The following is a 16,349-nucleotide window of genomic DNA, read 5'->3' on the forward strand; positions in this document are numbered from 1 at the left end:
CCAAACCTCAATTGCTCTTAGATGTATTTTAGAATGTATGTGTAACAAACCCATCTTGTTTTTGATTGATTTTATTTTGTTTGATCGATAGAATATGATTTCAAAGATGAAATTAGGGTTTTCAGAAGATCAGTTCGGCTGATCTTGGAGTATCAATTTTGAGCCGAACATAGTGTATGATTTAGAGAAACACTATGTTCGGCTCACGCGACTTTGCTAAATTTTGTTCGAATCAGCCGAACCTAAATTTGTCAGTTTCAGAGTGAAGTTCGGCTGACAACTTTTCAGCCGAACCTCAATTTTTTAAAAATATACCTAGGTTCGGTTGATAACTTGTCAGCCGAACCTAGGTATATTTTCAAAAAACGGAGGTTCGGCTGAAAAGTGCCGAACTGTTCATATGGGTTTTAAAAATTCATTTTTTGAAAGATTCAACTTATAAAAAGAAATTAAACCTCGTATAGAAGTCTACTTCTGATTTGAGTCACCCATTTTGGTCACTTCTAATCACTAAAATCTCAAAATTCAAAACCCAAGTTTTTTCACTTCTTCTTCTTCCTCTCAAAAATCCCAACTCTCTCACATAAATTTGATTTATCTACTAATTCACCCCTAATAATTTTATTTTTAATCAATCCTTAAAATTCTTAGCTAATTAAATCTAATCATAATCATTAACATTAATTATGTAAGGATAGTTATGCCATTATCAAAAAGGGTGGATAAGGGATGATGTTGTTTTTTATTTAATGACCCTATTTTGACATTACATAGTATGCCTCAAAAAAATTCAGTATGACTCAAAACAGGTTTCTTTCAAATTGGACCAAGATGGGCCGGCATGTATATCATGCGCTGCACGGGTCCAATGCTTTATGGATCACAAAGGGATTTCTGGATCATTAGCGAAGCGGGTCGGCAAGGGATGGATGGAATAGGTTTTTCCTGGTACTGGTACTTCCTGGAACTGGTTCCTTTTAGAGTTGTTGTTTCTGCTAGATTCAGATTTGGGATGGTCCTAAACTTGATATTCTATCAAACTCGGCATCATTGCTTTTTTATTTTTTTGGTCGGCAAAGAAATTCGACACCAATTCTGAACATGAATTTAGCCTAACTCCAATTCTGAGAATGAAAATTCAAGATCTATAATTTTCAATCTCCAACAAATGAAACCGTCGATGGAAATAAGGAATCTTGCATTAATGAAATTGTCGATGGGAATGAGGAATCTCTCAATCAAGAATTTGATGCACTCTTTCGTAGCGTGTAGAATCAGGTAGCTATAACGATATCCTAATTGACTTTAGATTTGTATAATTATTTTAAATTTTGTGAGAAATTTCCAAAGATCTAAAAGTTTGAACATTATATGATTTGTATAGTCTGATTCTTCGTATTCTTAGTTATATGAGTTTACCAAAGATCTAAAAATTTGATATTACAGTGAAATTCATTTTAGTTTGATGCCACTGTGTAATTGACAAACAATAAATAAGATTGAAGCCAAATTTACTAATTAATCTTAGAAGAACAATTAAAAATTCAAATACTAACATCGCTGGATCGTTTTCATGATAACCTCGGTCTACTCTACAGTGCCGGTGGCTTCGGACCACTCTCGATAGAATGTCATCATCAATTTTGTTCTCTTTGTAGGTCTTCCAACCTGGACACTCTTTTGATGACATAAGCTGGTAGTCTTCCTCCCTAGCAATAATGTGTTTTCGGTGCCATTCGTGGCATATATGTCTTATTCTCCATTGTTATCCATTTCGATTAGTCTTATATTTGCTTTTAGCTGCATCAAAATTTAAACTGTTATATTAGTCAAAATTAAATAGATGAGAAAATAATTGATAGAAGAATAAGTCAGTATTCGTCTTTTGACGTACCTCCCTTCCTTTCTCTTTCTTGATCGTCATTTTATCTTCCATCTGTTTTATGAGTACTGATGACTTCTTATTCTTCTTTTGGTCCGGTTTTACTTATTATTCCTTGGATCTTTGACAAAGTATTTAGTGATAAATTTATCATGGATATTATTGGGGGTACATTATTTATATGTCCCTACTTTTGACACTCAATAAATATATCCTTATACAACAATAAATATGTTCCTACCTATTAATAATTTTATCCATTTAATATTAGATTACCTTAATACCCTCACTCATATAATATTTTTTTTTATTTCAAAATGGAACAAATTTCTTTCTCTACCACTTTACCACTACCACTAGCACCACCAACATTCAACTACCATTCCACAACCACCGTTCAACAACCACCACCTACCAACTGCCACCACCACTAATATTCCACCACCACTCCTTCACCACCACTATTACACCACCAACAGTCCTCCACTACCACTAGTCTGTCGCCGCCACCGCCACTAGTCCTCCGTCGCCGCCACCACTGGTTCAGATATTTTTGTATCAACAACAGTAGTTGATCCAAATAAAAATAGAACCAACAGTAGAAGTTGATCCAATTTAGGGGATCAACAATGGTAGTTGATCCAAAAAAAAAGATCAACAGTAGAAGTTGATCCATGTAAATGGAGTGAACTTGGCGTGAGTCAAACACGCATCATCTGACATGGAGTCAGTCATGCTACCATTGCACCACAAGTTCAACATTGAAAGAAATTTACACGATTTAAACTACAAGCATGATTTAAACTACAAGCATAATTATACTTATCCAAGGAAATGTTGTCAACAATAGAAGTTGAAAAGATCAACAACAATAGTTGATCCAAAAAAAAGGATCAATAGTATAAGTTGATCCAATTTAGGGGATCAACAACAATAGTTGATCCACTACTATCACCTCCACCGCAACAACATCCACCACCACCACCATAGCAACAAGCACCGACACTATGTTGGAACATCCACCACCACCACTGCAAACGCAAACAACCACCACCACTGCCATCGCTACAACTATACCTTCCACCACCATCAAAAACATGCAAATACAATACAACAATTATAATAGTGCCACTACCACAATCAACAGTAGTTGATCCCATAAAAAATTGGGTCAACAACCGTAGTTGATCTCATAAAAAATGGGATCAACAACAGTAGTTGATCCCGTAAAAATTGAAGTAAGTAGGTTTACTAAAAGGACAATTGCTATGCCTGGAACACCACTGTTATCATCATCACCTTCACAACCACCACCACCACCACAATTATCATCTCCACTACAACATCATCCATCATCATATCAATAACTACCACCACTACAACAATAGTGCAACATCCAAGAAATAAAAAAGTTCATTGTATACCGACATATACAAAGGAAAAACATTAAATTCGATCAACGCATTTGTTTCTCAAAGTAGTCAAAAACCCCAATTGAACAAACACCGTTATCATCGATTTTAGGTTCTTCAAACTGAATTCAATATTGAAATCGAAATGAATCTAATATTTCTAATGATCAAGTTTGAGATTTGGAAATTAGGTTCTCACTGATTCCTGATTCAATCGATACGAATCAGATGCTGCCGGATCTGATGATAAATTTGTTGGGGGTGGCGGAGCTGGTGAAGGTGTTGGTAGTGGTGCAGGCGACGTTTTTTTGTTTCTATCTGATTCCTGATTCAATCGATACGAGTCGGGTGCTGTTGGATCTGATGAAAAATTTGATGGAGGTGGCGGAGCTGGTGAAGGTGTTGGTAGTGGTGCAGGCGACGGTGAGGGGTTTTGTTTCTCTCTCAACTTCAGAGAGTGTAAAGGAAGAAAGAAAGACACGAAGAAGAAGAAGAAGGTCCCTAGTGAAATTATAAAAATTGTGTTTTTACTAAAAATTTCAATTATACCATTAAAGACATTTATGAAGTTTCTACAGGATAATTGTGTAGACCCATGAAAAGGAGGGACAATAGTTCAATTTCCACGGGACCCTCGAGTGTAAGTTATTTTTACAGTTTCTTAAAAGTCTGCATAACATTCATTTTGAACAATTAACCTTTGTTGCTATGTTAATGAACAACTGAAAATGTTCTTCAGATGATCAGGAAATTTCTCGTGTGCATCATCGTTCTTTCTTGAAAGGGCATGTGGCCTTTTAGGAGGTAATACACATTTTCTGCTTCTTAGATGTCAAGTGTAGGCAAGTCAATAGATGGGCTAAGTAGCTGGTTAGCTTGCACTAATTTAAAAATGTTGCTGTTTTTCTTATTGTGGGCAATCCCAATCAAAGATTCCTCAGTCTTGTCAAAGATACATCAAACTTATAGAATTGGTTATCATTTTTGGTAACTTTTAGACTTGTCACTTCTTTGTGATTGGTATAGTAATACTGTGATAGCATTTTTTAATTTTTGCTGTATTTTGTAGGATGTGATTCTGCATGAGTCTACGACTGTAAATTTTAATTCGACCATTCAAGGAAATAATGAGCAGTGAGTTTCCAGCTGCGAATAATTTATTTATTTATTTATTTTATTTTTTTTGTCATCACCTCTTTCCCTTAATTGCAGGTGGACCCATGTACCTGATCTCTATGGTCTAGGGACAACTCCATCAAAATTTCAGCCTCGCCCCAACAATCTTCCTAATTAGAATTGAGCAACTCCTCATAGTGCAGCTCGAGTTGTGCAAGAAATGTGCCTTTCTACTTGGAATGTGGAGGAAGTCCAAGTTGGAAGAGGGCTATGGAGTTTAGGGTGAGTTTTTTGGACTTGTTGATTTGCGCTTTCTAGAATTATGATTTTACATTGATAAATTTGACCTGTTAGTGCTTTGTATGATTGTATCCGTTGGCTTTTACGTTCCTCATTATCCGTTGGCTTTTACGTTCTTTTTCTATATTTGATTATGATTGGAACAAAATGTTGATACCTATTGTATTTGGTTTCCAGTGCAAAATTATTTTTCTATATCTGATATAATACTTTAGGTTTGTATTCGTATCTCATATTACTGCCGCTGATTCCCATGAATTTTGATACTATATTAATGGTTTGATCTCTAGGTACCCAATAAAGGTTTATTAGCTAGCCCATAATGCATCCAAAACAATCATTTTAGACATCAATATAGTCTGATTATATTGTTTCATAAGAAAATTTAGGCTTTCCAGATTACTCACTAAATTTTTTCAGATTATGTAGAAAGTCGAGCCTAACTGATTATGTAGAAACTGATTGATACTTGTATTGTAGCCATTTTGAAAAGAAGAAGAGAATAACATCTTAATAAATTGCTTCTAACAGATTATGTATAAAGTTAAACAGAAAACTCTACCAAGTGCATTTAAATGTTGTTAATGAACTAAAACATAGAATTCAAAGGTTTTCAAATATCTCTTTATACACAACTCATTACCATTCTTTTTGATCAAAATTTTTAAACCTTGTCGCCTAGTTGCTCTTGAAACAGCCACATAAAGCTGGTCATGCGAGAACACAGGGTTTTCCAAGTATACACCTACATTTGGAAGGCTCTGTCCCTGACTTTTATTTATTGTCATGGCATAACATATTCTCACTGGAAACTGCCTCCGATGCAGAATAAATGGTAGACTTGTTTCGGGTGTAGTCATCACAATCCGTGGAATGAAAACTGTGTTTCCACCACCTGGACCGGTTAGTATCTCTGCTTCTATAACTGTTTTACCTAATTGGGTCACAATTAATCTTGTTCCTTTGCATAGTCCTTCCACTTGGTCTAGATTCCGTAGAAGCATGATGGGTACTCCAAGTTTCAGTGTTAGTTTGTGGCTGGAAATCCCTGATTCCCCATGCTTGTTAAGAAACTCCTTGCCGTAAAAAACAATACTTGAGTGGTACTCTGACAATTCTGGCCCAATTGAATCTTTCACCTGGTATACATGATAACACATGTGAATACATATTATATAACTGCAATAACCATTTATATTTTAACTGCAATTACTATAGCAGATAGCATTCTTAGTTAGTTGATAAGACATCTAAGAAGTTAAATATCAGGGAAAATTTACTGTCTAATATAATTTGAAATATGTCTGTTGTAACAATATGTATATATATGATTCCAATTTGAAAAATAAATAAATACCAATTTGAAACATGAAATACGTCAAAAATATAAGGTCTTCCAACGGTATACTCTCTGAGAGGATGACTTTAAAATTTAAATTTTCTTCTCTTGTTGTGGGTTCCTGTAATACCTTCTCAAAATGGATTGATCAATCCATACTATTCACTCCATCGCAGTCAATGTGATTTTAGCAGTTCTGCGATAAAACCTCAGGGTAGACAAAATTTATCGTTGAAAGATCTTTGGTTTCATTCGATAGTAGCACATTTATTCTCCTTGCGGCAGTGCATCTTGACAATGCCACGTAAAGTTGTCTGTGGCTAAACACTGGAGTGCGGAGGTCAATTCCAACGTATTTCATGGATTGTCCTTGTGATTTGTTGATTGTCATGGCATAAGCAGGACTAATGGGAAACTGATGCCCAATGTAGCACGACTCGGGGATCGGCACTGGCTCGGTGGGGGAACGATCCCCGAGTCAGCCGAGTTACTCGCCGAGTCAGCCGAGTTACTCGCTGGGTCATTTAATATGACTTATTTAGTTTCCTTCCTAATCAATATGCATTTTATTTATGCTTCCAAATTTTTCCCATAATGTTCACATACTACCTCTGCCCCTAATTAGATGACCTAGTTAAAATTTACTAGTAAACTTAGAAATGATTTATCTCTCAAACTGTACAACGGATTTTCGTAAACTTTGTATCATTGGAAAGTTTTTTAAAACACCTACATAATGAATATAAATATGACTATCAAATTTTACATATTTTTTATAATAATACTAATCTATTACTCCACTTATTTATGGTATAGGTCGTCTGATTAGGGACGAAGGGAGTAGTTGATATACCTTCCTTATTTCTCGTTCCTAAATTCTAGTCGTAGTTGGTGTCTTCCCTTAATTCTCAATCCTAAAATGCTGTCAATTATTCTATGTAAAAATCATAATTCAATAGCTATAAATGCGTAAATTAATTACAGTAGTAACTTCCTTTCCTAAATTAGGTTTATCTACCATCATAAGTATTTTTCCCTATGATTAAGTCCTCCTTCAGCGTGTTCAAGTTTTTATAAATATATATGGTGAAAAAGATACGCAGAAGAAGAATGGAAGTCTGCCGAGTAACTCGGTCCGAGTCACGAATAACTTGGCGAGTATATAGAGAATACCCTGCTAGGCCGAGTTTTTGAGGATCGTATCGGCCAAAGACCAATACCCGGGTTACTCGCGAGTAACTCGGCTGACTCGGCCGAGGCGTACTACATTGCTGACGTCTTGTCAGGTTGATATTCATCTCTGTTGCCGTCGGCTTGAAATTTATTCTTGGGATGAAAACAATCTCACCTGCTTTATCACCTGTCAAAATCTTGGCTTCTATCACGTGTTGTCCGCACCTAGTGACCAACAACCTAGTACCATTACAAAGACCTTCTGAGGGTGCTAGGTTTCTCAGGACCATGATTGGACATCCAACCTTGATTTCCAGCTTGAACCTAGGCATTCCAGGTGGGTTTAAATTTTACAGGAATTCGTTATTCAGTCGCTGAGTATTGCCAGCATCATCTGCATTAAGTTTGTCTGCACCTAGGTATGTGTACATATCCCCATCCAAGACATTCATAGCTGCTGCATTTATCTTGTGTACATCCTCATTACGTGCTGACAGTATCACCCGTTCAGTGAAGCGTTCTGAAAATACCCTTTCTTTTGTTTCCAGCCATGGATAAAGACTGTTTATTAGTCCAGCCATATCTTTGCACCTAGTTACGGACAGAGGTAGATCAACATCTTCCTTTGGATCATCGCCAATCTATCATATTCAGCAGACACATATTAGTACTATATGTAATAAAAAATGAAACAAATGTATAAAAGTAACGTTACGAAGATCCCTACCTCAGTCAGGTATTTTGCAAAAGCCACATTTTCCGGTTCAAGTGCATCCAAACGCATATTCTGATGAAGTGACAGGACCGTCACGCCCCAACAACCTTTTCACTACAACTACCGGGTACTGTCAGAAGTCTCCGCCTAGAACAACGATAATCCCACCGAATGGTCTTTCCTTATACCGAATATCACGCAATGTTCGATCAACTGCTTCAACGCAGAACCTATGCTACATTGGGACTTCGTCCCATATAATTAGTTTTACCTGTTCAAGGAGTTTAGACTGCGGATCCTGTTTGTCAAGCCCACAAACACTGGTCTCATTTATTTCTATGGGTATTCTAAACGTTGAATGTGCTGTGAGACCTCCCACCAAAAGAAGTGAAGCAATTCCAGACGAAGCAGTGGTCAAAACAATGTGTCCATCCCTGCGGCAGCTCGATGCCAATGTGTTATATAGGAATGTCTTACCACTTCCCACAATGCCGTTGAGAAAGAACAGTTTTCCATCAACATTCTTCACGGAATCAATTACTGAATTGTACGCTGACAATTGAGCTGGATTCAACTTTTTAATGTTTTTATCAACCTCGGAACTACATACTGCGAGTTGGAGGCACCGATGCTCCCATATAAACTTGTCACCAACCTCATCACTCCAAGTCAGTTGTGGCCTTGGCATATCTTCAAAATCTTCAAGAGATTTGCCATATTCAAGCAACTGATTATCCAACAGATACAATCCATAATCAAGTACCTGCTCATCAGTTGGATTACGAATATTATACTTCACCTGAATTTTGAAATGTAGATCATCACATGTTATCAACCCAAACTTTGACCACAGAACATCTGGCTGAGTTGGATTGCAGTCACGAAGAATTATTTTGAAAAGTTTTCTTAATTGCACTCCAGTTTTCATTACCGCTTCTTCTTCTAGACATTTAAACCATTCCCTGTCATCTCCTAAAATCCCTAGCGCGATGCATGCTGCTTTGAATGTACGGTGTTGTTTTCTAACTTTGCCATCCACAACTGTTTCCAGGTTATCGAAAGAACTTGCACCAGCAACAACGGTTAGTAATAAACGCAGGTAATACAATTCACATGCATTAGGGCTTACCCAGTACATCCTTGCTATAGCAAAACCTCGCTTCCTTGATGTCCAATCTATTCCTTTATTCCACCTAAAATGCTGGGGAAAATCTTGGTAGGTATATGCTTTTGTTGTAGGATTGTTACAATAGTAATCAAAGTATGCCATCAATGTTGACTTATAGTTCTCCGCAGCAGTACTAACTGTATCTATTGGGTTATTTGGATCGTACACAAATCTCTGTTGACCGGGAAGATGAATAGCCAGTCGAACAACAGTAGGTTCTTCTTCATGCATCCATTTACCATATAAACGCCATGCGGCCTCAAGTGGACCAATATATCTTGCATCAATGTACTGTTGCACCTCGTCACATCCACCGACAATTAATGTTTCGCGATCGTGGCCGTTATAGATATATTTGTGTATATATTTAACAGCTCTAACACCACCACAGACCTCAACATTAATGTGGCAATTGAACATCCTGGACAAATAACGGTTGTACGATACAACATTTGTGTTATTTGGTTTGAATCCTTTGCGGATAATCACCTCTTTACCATCGTGGCGTCGATGATGGATTGGATACCCTCCTTCATCCAGACTTGTTCTTTCTAAAATTTTTTTTGGATAGCCTCTGCTGCATCTTCCATTTTTCATGCACATGGAATCTGGGCCACATGGTCCATGTACCATGCACTTTCTAACCGTCTCAAACAAAACTGGATCAGTTTCTTCGTCTGGAAACTCCGCAGAAACAAACTTGTCGACTTGTTCAATGGTGTGAATTTTTTCAGGGCCATCCAAGAATATAAGAGCGTGCATATGGGGTAAACCACGCTTTTGAAATTCGACCGTGTGAACGTGCGCAACAACTGTTCCAAACACATTTCCTTTTTTGATTTCTTTCATCAATGCAACTCTCTTCATCTCGAAGACACATGCTATAAGATCAGGGCGATCCGAAGCATATTGACGGGATAATAGTGCATCCTGTATTTCTGGCCACCGAGGATTTGCAGTCATTGTTAGGAAGATATCTGGATGATGATGAAACCGTGTAATGACCATTGAATCCTGGTAGATCTCAGAAATGTACCTAGGACCGCCAATAAAAGTTGATGGCAAAATAAATGGCTTTCCCCCGTCTTTGGGTGACACTCCAAAGTCATTCGATGCCTTTATATTGTTGTAAGAATCTGCTCGCAGCTTTTCCTGACTTTTCTTAAGGAAATACAGATTGTACCCCAATATTTCTAGCAAATACCATGTAAAATCCAACTTGGTCTATTCCAACAGATCCTGAGATTTTTGATTTCATTGCATACTGTTAGTAATTAAGCATTATAATATTTAAGTTCAAGGAACACAAGAAAACTCAACAGAAATATCTCAATACCCCCAAGTTTCTCATTCATCATAATCACAGATGTGGTTGGTTAGTTTGGTAACTCTTTGCGAAAAAAGAAAACACTCAACCTTAAAAACATGGATTGAACTTGGCTGGTGTTCATGACGATGGAACATTAAAGATTAGCATCACTTAGGCACTTCCACATAAACATAAGGCTCTAAATTTAAATGTTCCTCTGCTTTCATGAAACCCATAACTAATTGAAGGGAAATTAACTTCATCAGTTCCTAAGATATATTACAGATTTAATTGATTGGTGAAGTTGCAACAATGGACGATGTTGTCATCTGCATAATGAATACACTTGACATCCGAATGTGCTGTTATTTCTTACTAAAGGTATTTGAGTCGAATACATTAAAAATCAAAGTTATAGAAATAACAATTGGGCATCAAACTTGAAACAAACAGTTAAATTGCGCCAACAAAATTAAGGGAAAAGATAAATCAAATTCTGACGATGACAGCCACGTTAAAAATTTGAGGGAAGAAAATCCAAATACCTTTATCTATTGGTAAGCAACAAAAACGAATCTGATTTCAGTGAATAAAGGATTTAGCTTCGAGTTTGTTGATTCTGCTATGAAAGTTGTTAGATTTTTTTTGAAAGTTTTGCTATGGAGATCTTCACAAATCGTGATGAGTAACGCGAATTCAAAACATAGATAGATTTAGTTTGTGATATCTTTCAGCCAGGGTTTATGAGGAAAACTCCATTGGAGGTTCGTAGATAAAGGAAAAAAATATCAAAAAAAAAAAACTTTTATACGACGCACGTAAAAACACAAATTGCATCCAACTGAAATCTATCAGAACCAAATCCGAGATAGAAGGAACAACGAGAGAAGGGGAAATTGGTATCATGGTTAGTTACTTGCCTTGTGAGAGGAGCATGAAAGGAAGCGTGAGAGATCTTGTAACGGGGAATCTAGGGTTTCATTCTCCTGGACGATTGATACATCCATCTTCACTTCCATCGATGGTTTTCCTCAGAAAATTCTCCTGGACGATTGATACATCCATCTTCACTTTCATCTATGGTTTTCCTCAGAAACTTATCTTTCTGTGTTTCTTCGTCCGACCCTTTTATGGTAAATAAACATAAACATCCCGGGTTTCTCATGTCCGGGGATCTTTTTCAACCGTCTAATGACTTTCCCGAGGATCCTTTTCGGCCGTCTAATGACTTTCTCATCCGGAGCTTCCCGACCTTCGGATCGGGTCTATATTAAACGCCGTTCGTCTGATAGCTTTAGTCATCATGGAGACAAACCTCATATTTTTTTATAGTCCGACCCTTTTATGGTAAATAAACATAAACATCGCGGGTTTTTCATGCCCGGGGATCCTTTTCAGCCGTCTAATGACTTTCCCGGGGATCCTTTTCAGCAGTCTAATGACTTTCCCATCCGGAGCTTCCCGACCTTCGGATCGGGTCTGTATTAAACGTCGTTCGTATGATAGCTTTAGTCATCATGGAGACAAACCTCATACCTTTTTATAACAATGATTCTGTTTGATTTCCTGATTTGAGTTTCCCATACTGTTGTTCTACATGTTGTTTCTGATCTGGGTCTTTCAACAAACATGTTCTATGCAGTTCATGTATTTCAATCTCTTCGCAGTTCAGGCAAAACTGTTTTGTCTGCCAATCGTCTTATGCAGATCTAGGTAAGCTTTGTGTTTCAAATTTTGATTTTATCCAGAACACTTAATCTTTTCCACATCAATGTATTAATGTGAATTAAGTAATTTTCTTTCTTTCTTTTTGATAGATTAAGTGATTTGGTTTAATGGGTTATTTTTAGATCTAAGGTCAGCTGCTCAGATGGAAAACATTGTCAGTATCTACAAAAATATGGATGCCGCGTTTAGCACAAGCCGCTCTCAACCTTCTCTCAGTCTCATGCTTCTGGTATTCACTCAGTCATTGATTTGATTTTAGAATCCCTAGTGTAGAAGTATTGTAATGTTGTAGTTGAATCTTATGAATTAATTGACATCTATGATTTGTAGATGAAAAGGATCCTATGACTCAAAGCCTTGATTTAGCCAATACAGTTGCGAAGATGCAGAAGGCTTTAAAGGATGTATTTGCAAACAAACAAGTTCAGAATCCTTTATGCCAAACTGAAAATGTTGGACCATTGGTTTCTGGATCTAAAAAGAAAATTAGTGTGACCAAAATTGGTCAACATACGTTACCCGATAGCCCTCCATCCTTCGGTGTTTCTAAGGATTCTGATGATGATAGTAGTGGTCATGGAGGTCAAAATGTAAGTTTATTATTCCATGCGATTTCAGTTTTCTTGTACTGTGATGATTGTTTGATAATATGTTTACCTGGTGAATCATTTACTGCTTGATACATGCTAATTTGCAATTTGTTCCCACTTGTCGCCCACCAATGGGCATGTCATTATTTCCAATACTCCTTTTCAATTAGTTTATTTTCATGTTGGGATTAATCTAAATATTTCTGCAGGGTGCTGAGAGATTACAAACAATGGACAAAACAACATAAGAATTAGAAAATCAAGCAAATTGTGACAGAGAAACAAAGAAGCAAAAGTTGGAGTTCAAGTCTCATAATGTGTCTGCTACTGGGATGAATCCTGAGCCAGGGTACTCTGATTCAGATAGTGGATGTAAATCAGAAGGAACCCTTTTTGGTGCACAACAAGCTAGTACTTCAGAAGGAACCCTTTTGTAAGGTATGAATTATTTCATCTTTTGAAGAAAACTTCGTTGGTATGAGGTACACCATATCGTTACATGTGATGAAATATTGAACTCCGCAGTTAAACGAAGTGTTGGAATTTGACGAAGTGGGATGAAGGAAGAGCTCAAATTTGACAAGTGAAGTGGTGATTCGAAGTCAAAGATTATATCCTACAAGTTGAAGCAAATGTGCAAAGAATTGAATCTTGCAAGTTTGAAGAATATGTGCATGTGAAAATCTATGAAGTCGAGACGCGTCAGGAATTCATAGATAACTAGAATTGCTGAGAAATCAGCAAAGTTACGAAAGAATTGATGATGTTTAGGATTGGTCATCTTGAACTGAATCAATGACTTACGTTTGCAGCATCTTTAGGTGCATTAGTATGTTGGTGTATTTTAAGACACAGTTGCAGCCCTACCATGGAATCGAATTTTTGAAGCATATGTTGAAGCATATTGCATCCTTAAAAGGAATTTGAAACACCATTTGGTGTGTTGGTGTCGTTTGAAACATTTGAACCTTAGACAAGGACTTTGGAAGTTGTACCAGTGCAACATCTTAGGATGATTAAAGGATTGAAGCCCATTTGTGGGAGTGCAGCAATTTCAGATGATTGAAGTATCAAAGAATCATTAGATGATCGGAGAATTGAAGTTCTTTAGTGGAATTGAAGCATCTACGGATAATTGGCACCTACGGGTGTGTGAAGTATTGAAGTCCTTTAGTGGAATTGAAGCATCTATAGACTATTGTCACCTACGAGTGAGTGAAATATTGAAGTCCTTTAATGGAATTGAAACATCTATGGATGATTGGCACCTCTGGGTGATTGAAGGCAGTAGAATACGAAGGCTTGGAAGGTGAATGTCCAGATTTCATGCCAAGGTGGAAAAATCAGAGAATAGTGAAGTTGAAGTTGTCCGAAAAATCTTGCCAAGGTGGAGAATTGTTGGATATTGGCTCGATTTTAGGAAACATCAGTGTGATTTCCTAAATCAGTTTTGACTGATTTTTAAAAGTATGTTTAGACTTCTATCTAAACAAGGGTTTCCTATCTTAGCTAATATAGGTTACCTAAATTGGAGTAAATTTTGGTTCCTAATCGAAGTATTGCAAGCCTATAAATAAAAGCACAGTCTTAGGTTATATGGATCTACATCAATTACATCAATTTAGTCTTAACCCTTAGGTTGTAGACATCTCCTCACAATGAAGAGAAGTAATCTCTCAATTAGAAAGATGTAGATCCTCTCATAGCTTTAGGGCTGGGAGAGTTGGGAGAGAATTGAAGGTGAGATGAGAATGTGAAGAAGAAGAAGAACGGGTGCTGAGTGTCATGTGCATTGCGTATTCCATGATATATGAATGAAGTGAATTTCTGCTGCCCGTGGACGTAGGAACATTGCCGAACCACGTTAAATCTCTGTGTCTTATGTATTATATGTGCATTAGCTTCCGTTGAATATTTAGTTTTCTATTTCTGATGCCAGATCCTTGAATGCCTTGAGGAACAATAAGAACTTCTCGGCACAACAAACTCTTGAAATCTAGGGTTTACTCGTTTGAATTGGGTCAGAAACGGTATGTGAAGATATCAAAGGAGATATCAAATTTGAAGAAGAACACAAAGACAATGTAACGTTTTTCTGACTGAAATTTGTGGTAGAAGAATCGTGATAGTTCTGAAAACTTGTGGTGAAGATTGGTAATAGTTTTAGAACTATGGTACAAAGTTGTAACAGTTCCATTGGAAAACGTGGTGTATTGAATCAGCAGAGGATATTCGAAGAAGACATATTTAGAGATTGGAGTAAATGCTTAGAAGAAGATGCATCAATAGGCATGTTGTAGAATCAAGTTATGTCAGTTAAAAGATCATAGTTACCTTGGAACTCAGAAAATCATTGTGTAGCCTCATGTGAAGAATCTTGGAGACAAGGTCGTTTGAATTGCATCTTGGTGAAGAGGTGGATTTTCTGATTTGGCAAGCACCGTTTTAAATATCAATTACTCATAAACGAATGTATTGAAGTGTTTCACATTCGTTGATTGTTGATTGATAGACTTTCGAAGTTGAATCTCTACGTGAAGGGTGGATTTGACGTTGGTATACTTCTCGAGGCATAAACTCTATGTATTTTGCATAGCTTCGGGTAAGTAATTCCATAACCTTATTAACTAGTTTGATAAAGGTGTTTGGTTGTTTTTTGGTCTTTACTTCACTTGTTTGAGACTTTGGTGGACTATTTGGGAATACCTAGTTGGTTTTCCGTCGGAATGTGCTTGTTTTGCAAGCTAAGTTACAAGGAAAGAAGAGTATTGTGTTGGAAGTACAACTTGGATGTTTGTACGTCGAAAGAGGTAAAGATGCAAAATTGAATCGTCAAAGATCCTTAGAATTGTTCGAAATACCAAGGCGAGCAATTATGAATGCTACTGTTTGTCATTAGTTCGCTGATGTTGTCCTTAACGTAGTCGAAGGAATTGAATAAGAAGTTAAAACTCAAGTTTGCCTCAATTGCATGGTGTAACGAGGATTGCAGAAACCTATCAGTAGGTTTCGTGTGAGAATTATCGATCGTTTGAATGTCTTAGTGTTGCAAGGGCATTAGTGGAAGGTTGATGAATTCTGGTTGAAGAGTTTGATTTCACGAAGAAGTTCTTGAAGCAGGTGGCTATAAGCACATTGCATTGTTGATGATCGATTGAAGACGCGGTAATCGGGTTTCCTATATGGAGATATTGTGTGTGGTGGAGCTGTAGCTTCTTGTTCTGTTTTGAAGAGAAGCGATTGAAGATGAAGTCGGCACAATTATTAGCATATGCACCTTGGGCATATGATTAAATAAGGGTTTGTTTGAATGTGTTGAGTTTGAAACTTACTTGTCGAGTTAGCTTATGATCATTAGATATCTGCAAGATTTTGTTGTTTACACAACAATGTAGGAGCAGAGTCTTTTGGTACCGTCGAACACCGCAATATATGGTACATTCTGAATCATTCATTCGGATGTTTTGCATGCACCTTTTTTGATTTACTGTTTTTAAAAGAGGAGTTAGGTGGTTTGTTACCTTTGTTGTTTTGATGATATTTGGCGGAGAATGAAGGTGTTTACCTTTTGAAGTCATCAAGTTGAAGAAGTGCAAAACCGTGATAGAAAAACAGAT

At 37.0% G+C, this 16,349-nt stretch overlaps 1 protein-coding gene and 2 long non-coding RNA genes across 4 annotated transcripts; 2 read left to right on the plus strand and 1 right to left on the minus strand.

The window, feature by feature from the left end:
* Positions 1-944: 944 nt before the first annotated feature.
* LOC113298130 lies at positions 945-5,657 on the plus strand. Its single transcript, XR_003334017.1, has 6 exons — positions 945-1,278; positions 3,873-3,934; positions 4,034-4,098; positions 4,364-4,428; positions 4,507-4,692; positions 5,538-5,657. It is a non-coding gene; the product is annotated as an uncharacterized LOC113298130 (long non-coding RNA).
* On the minus strand, positions 5,322-10,340 carry LOC113298127. Of its 2 annotated transcripts, XM_026546802.1 has the most exons (3): positions 7,950-10,340; positions 7,398-7,863; positions 5,322-5,849 (listed from the first exon to the last, which is right to left on the minus strand). In XM_026546802.1, exon 1 carries the CDS (start codon positions 10,111-10,113, stop codon positions 8,173-8,175), a length of 1,941 nt encoding a protein of 646 aa, XP_026402587.1. In that variant the 5' UTR covers positions 10,114-10,340; the 3' UTR covers positions 5,322-5,849; positions 7,398-7,863; positions 7,950-8,172. The 2 variants fall into 2 exon arrangements, with proteins under 2 accessions (XP_026402587.1, XP_026402586.1); XM_026546801.1 differs by lacking the exon at positions 5,322-5,849 and having other exon boundaries at positions 6,989-7,863.
* Positions 10,341-12,055: 1,715 nt separating this feature from the next.
* On the plus strand, positions 12,056-12,531 carry LOC113298131. The gene is made up of 3 exons (XR_003334018.1): positions 12,056-12,127; positions 12,265-12,371; positions 12,473-12,531. It is a non-coding gene; the product is annotated as an uncharacterized LOC113298131 (long non-coding RNA).
* The last annotated feature ends 3,818 nt before the right edge of the window (positions 12,532-16,349 follow it).

Source organism: Papaver somniferum, chromosome 7, assembly GCF_003573695.1.
Source record: "Papaver somniferum cultivar HN1 chromosome 7, ASM357369v1, whole genome shotgun sequence".
Lineage (NCBI taxonomy): Eukaryota > Viridiplantae > Streptophyta > Magnoliopsida > Ranunculales > Papaveraceae > Papaver > Papaver somniferum.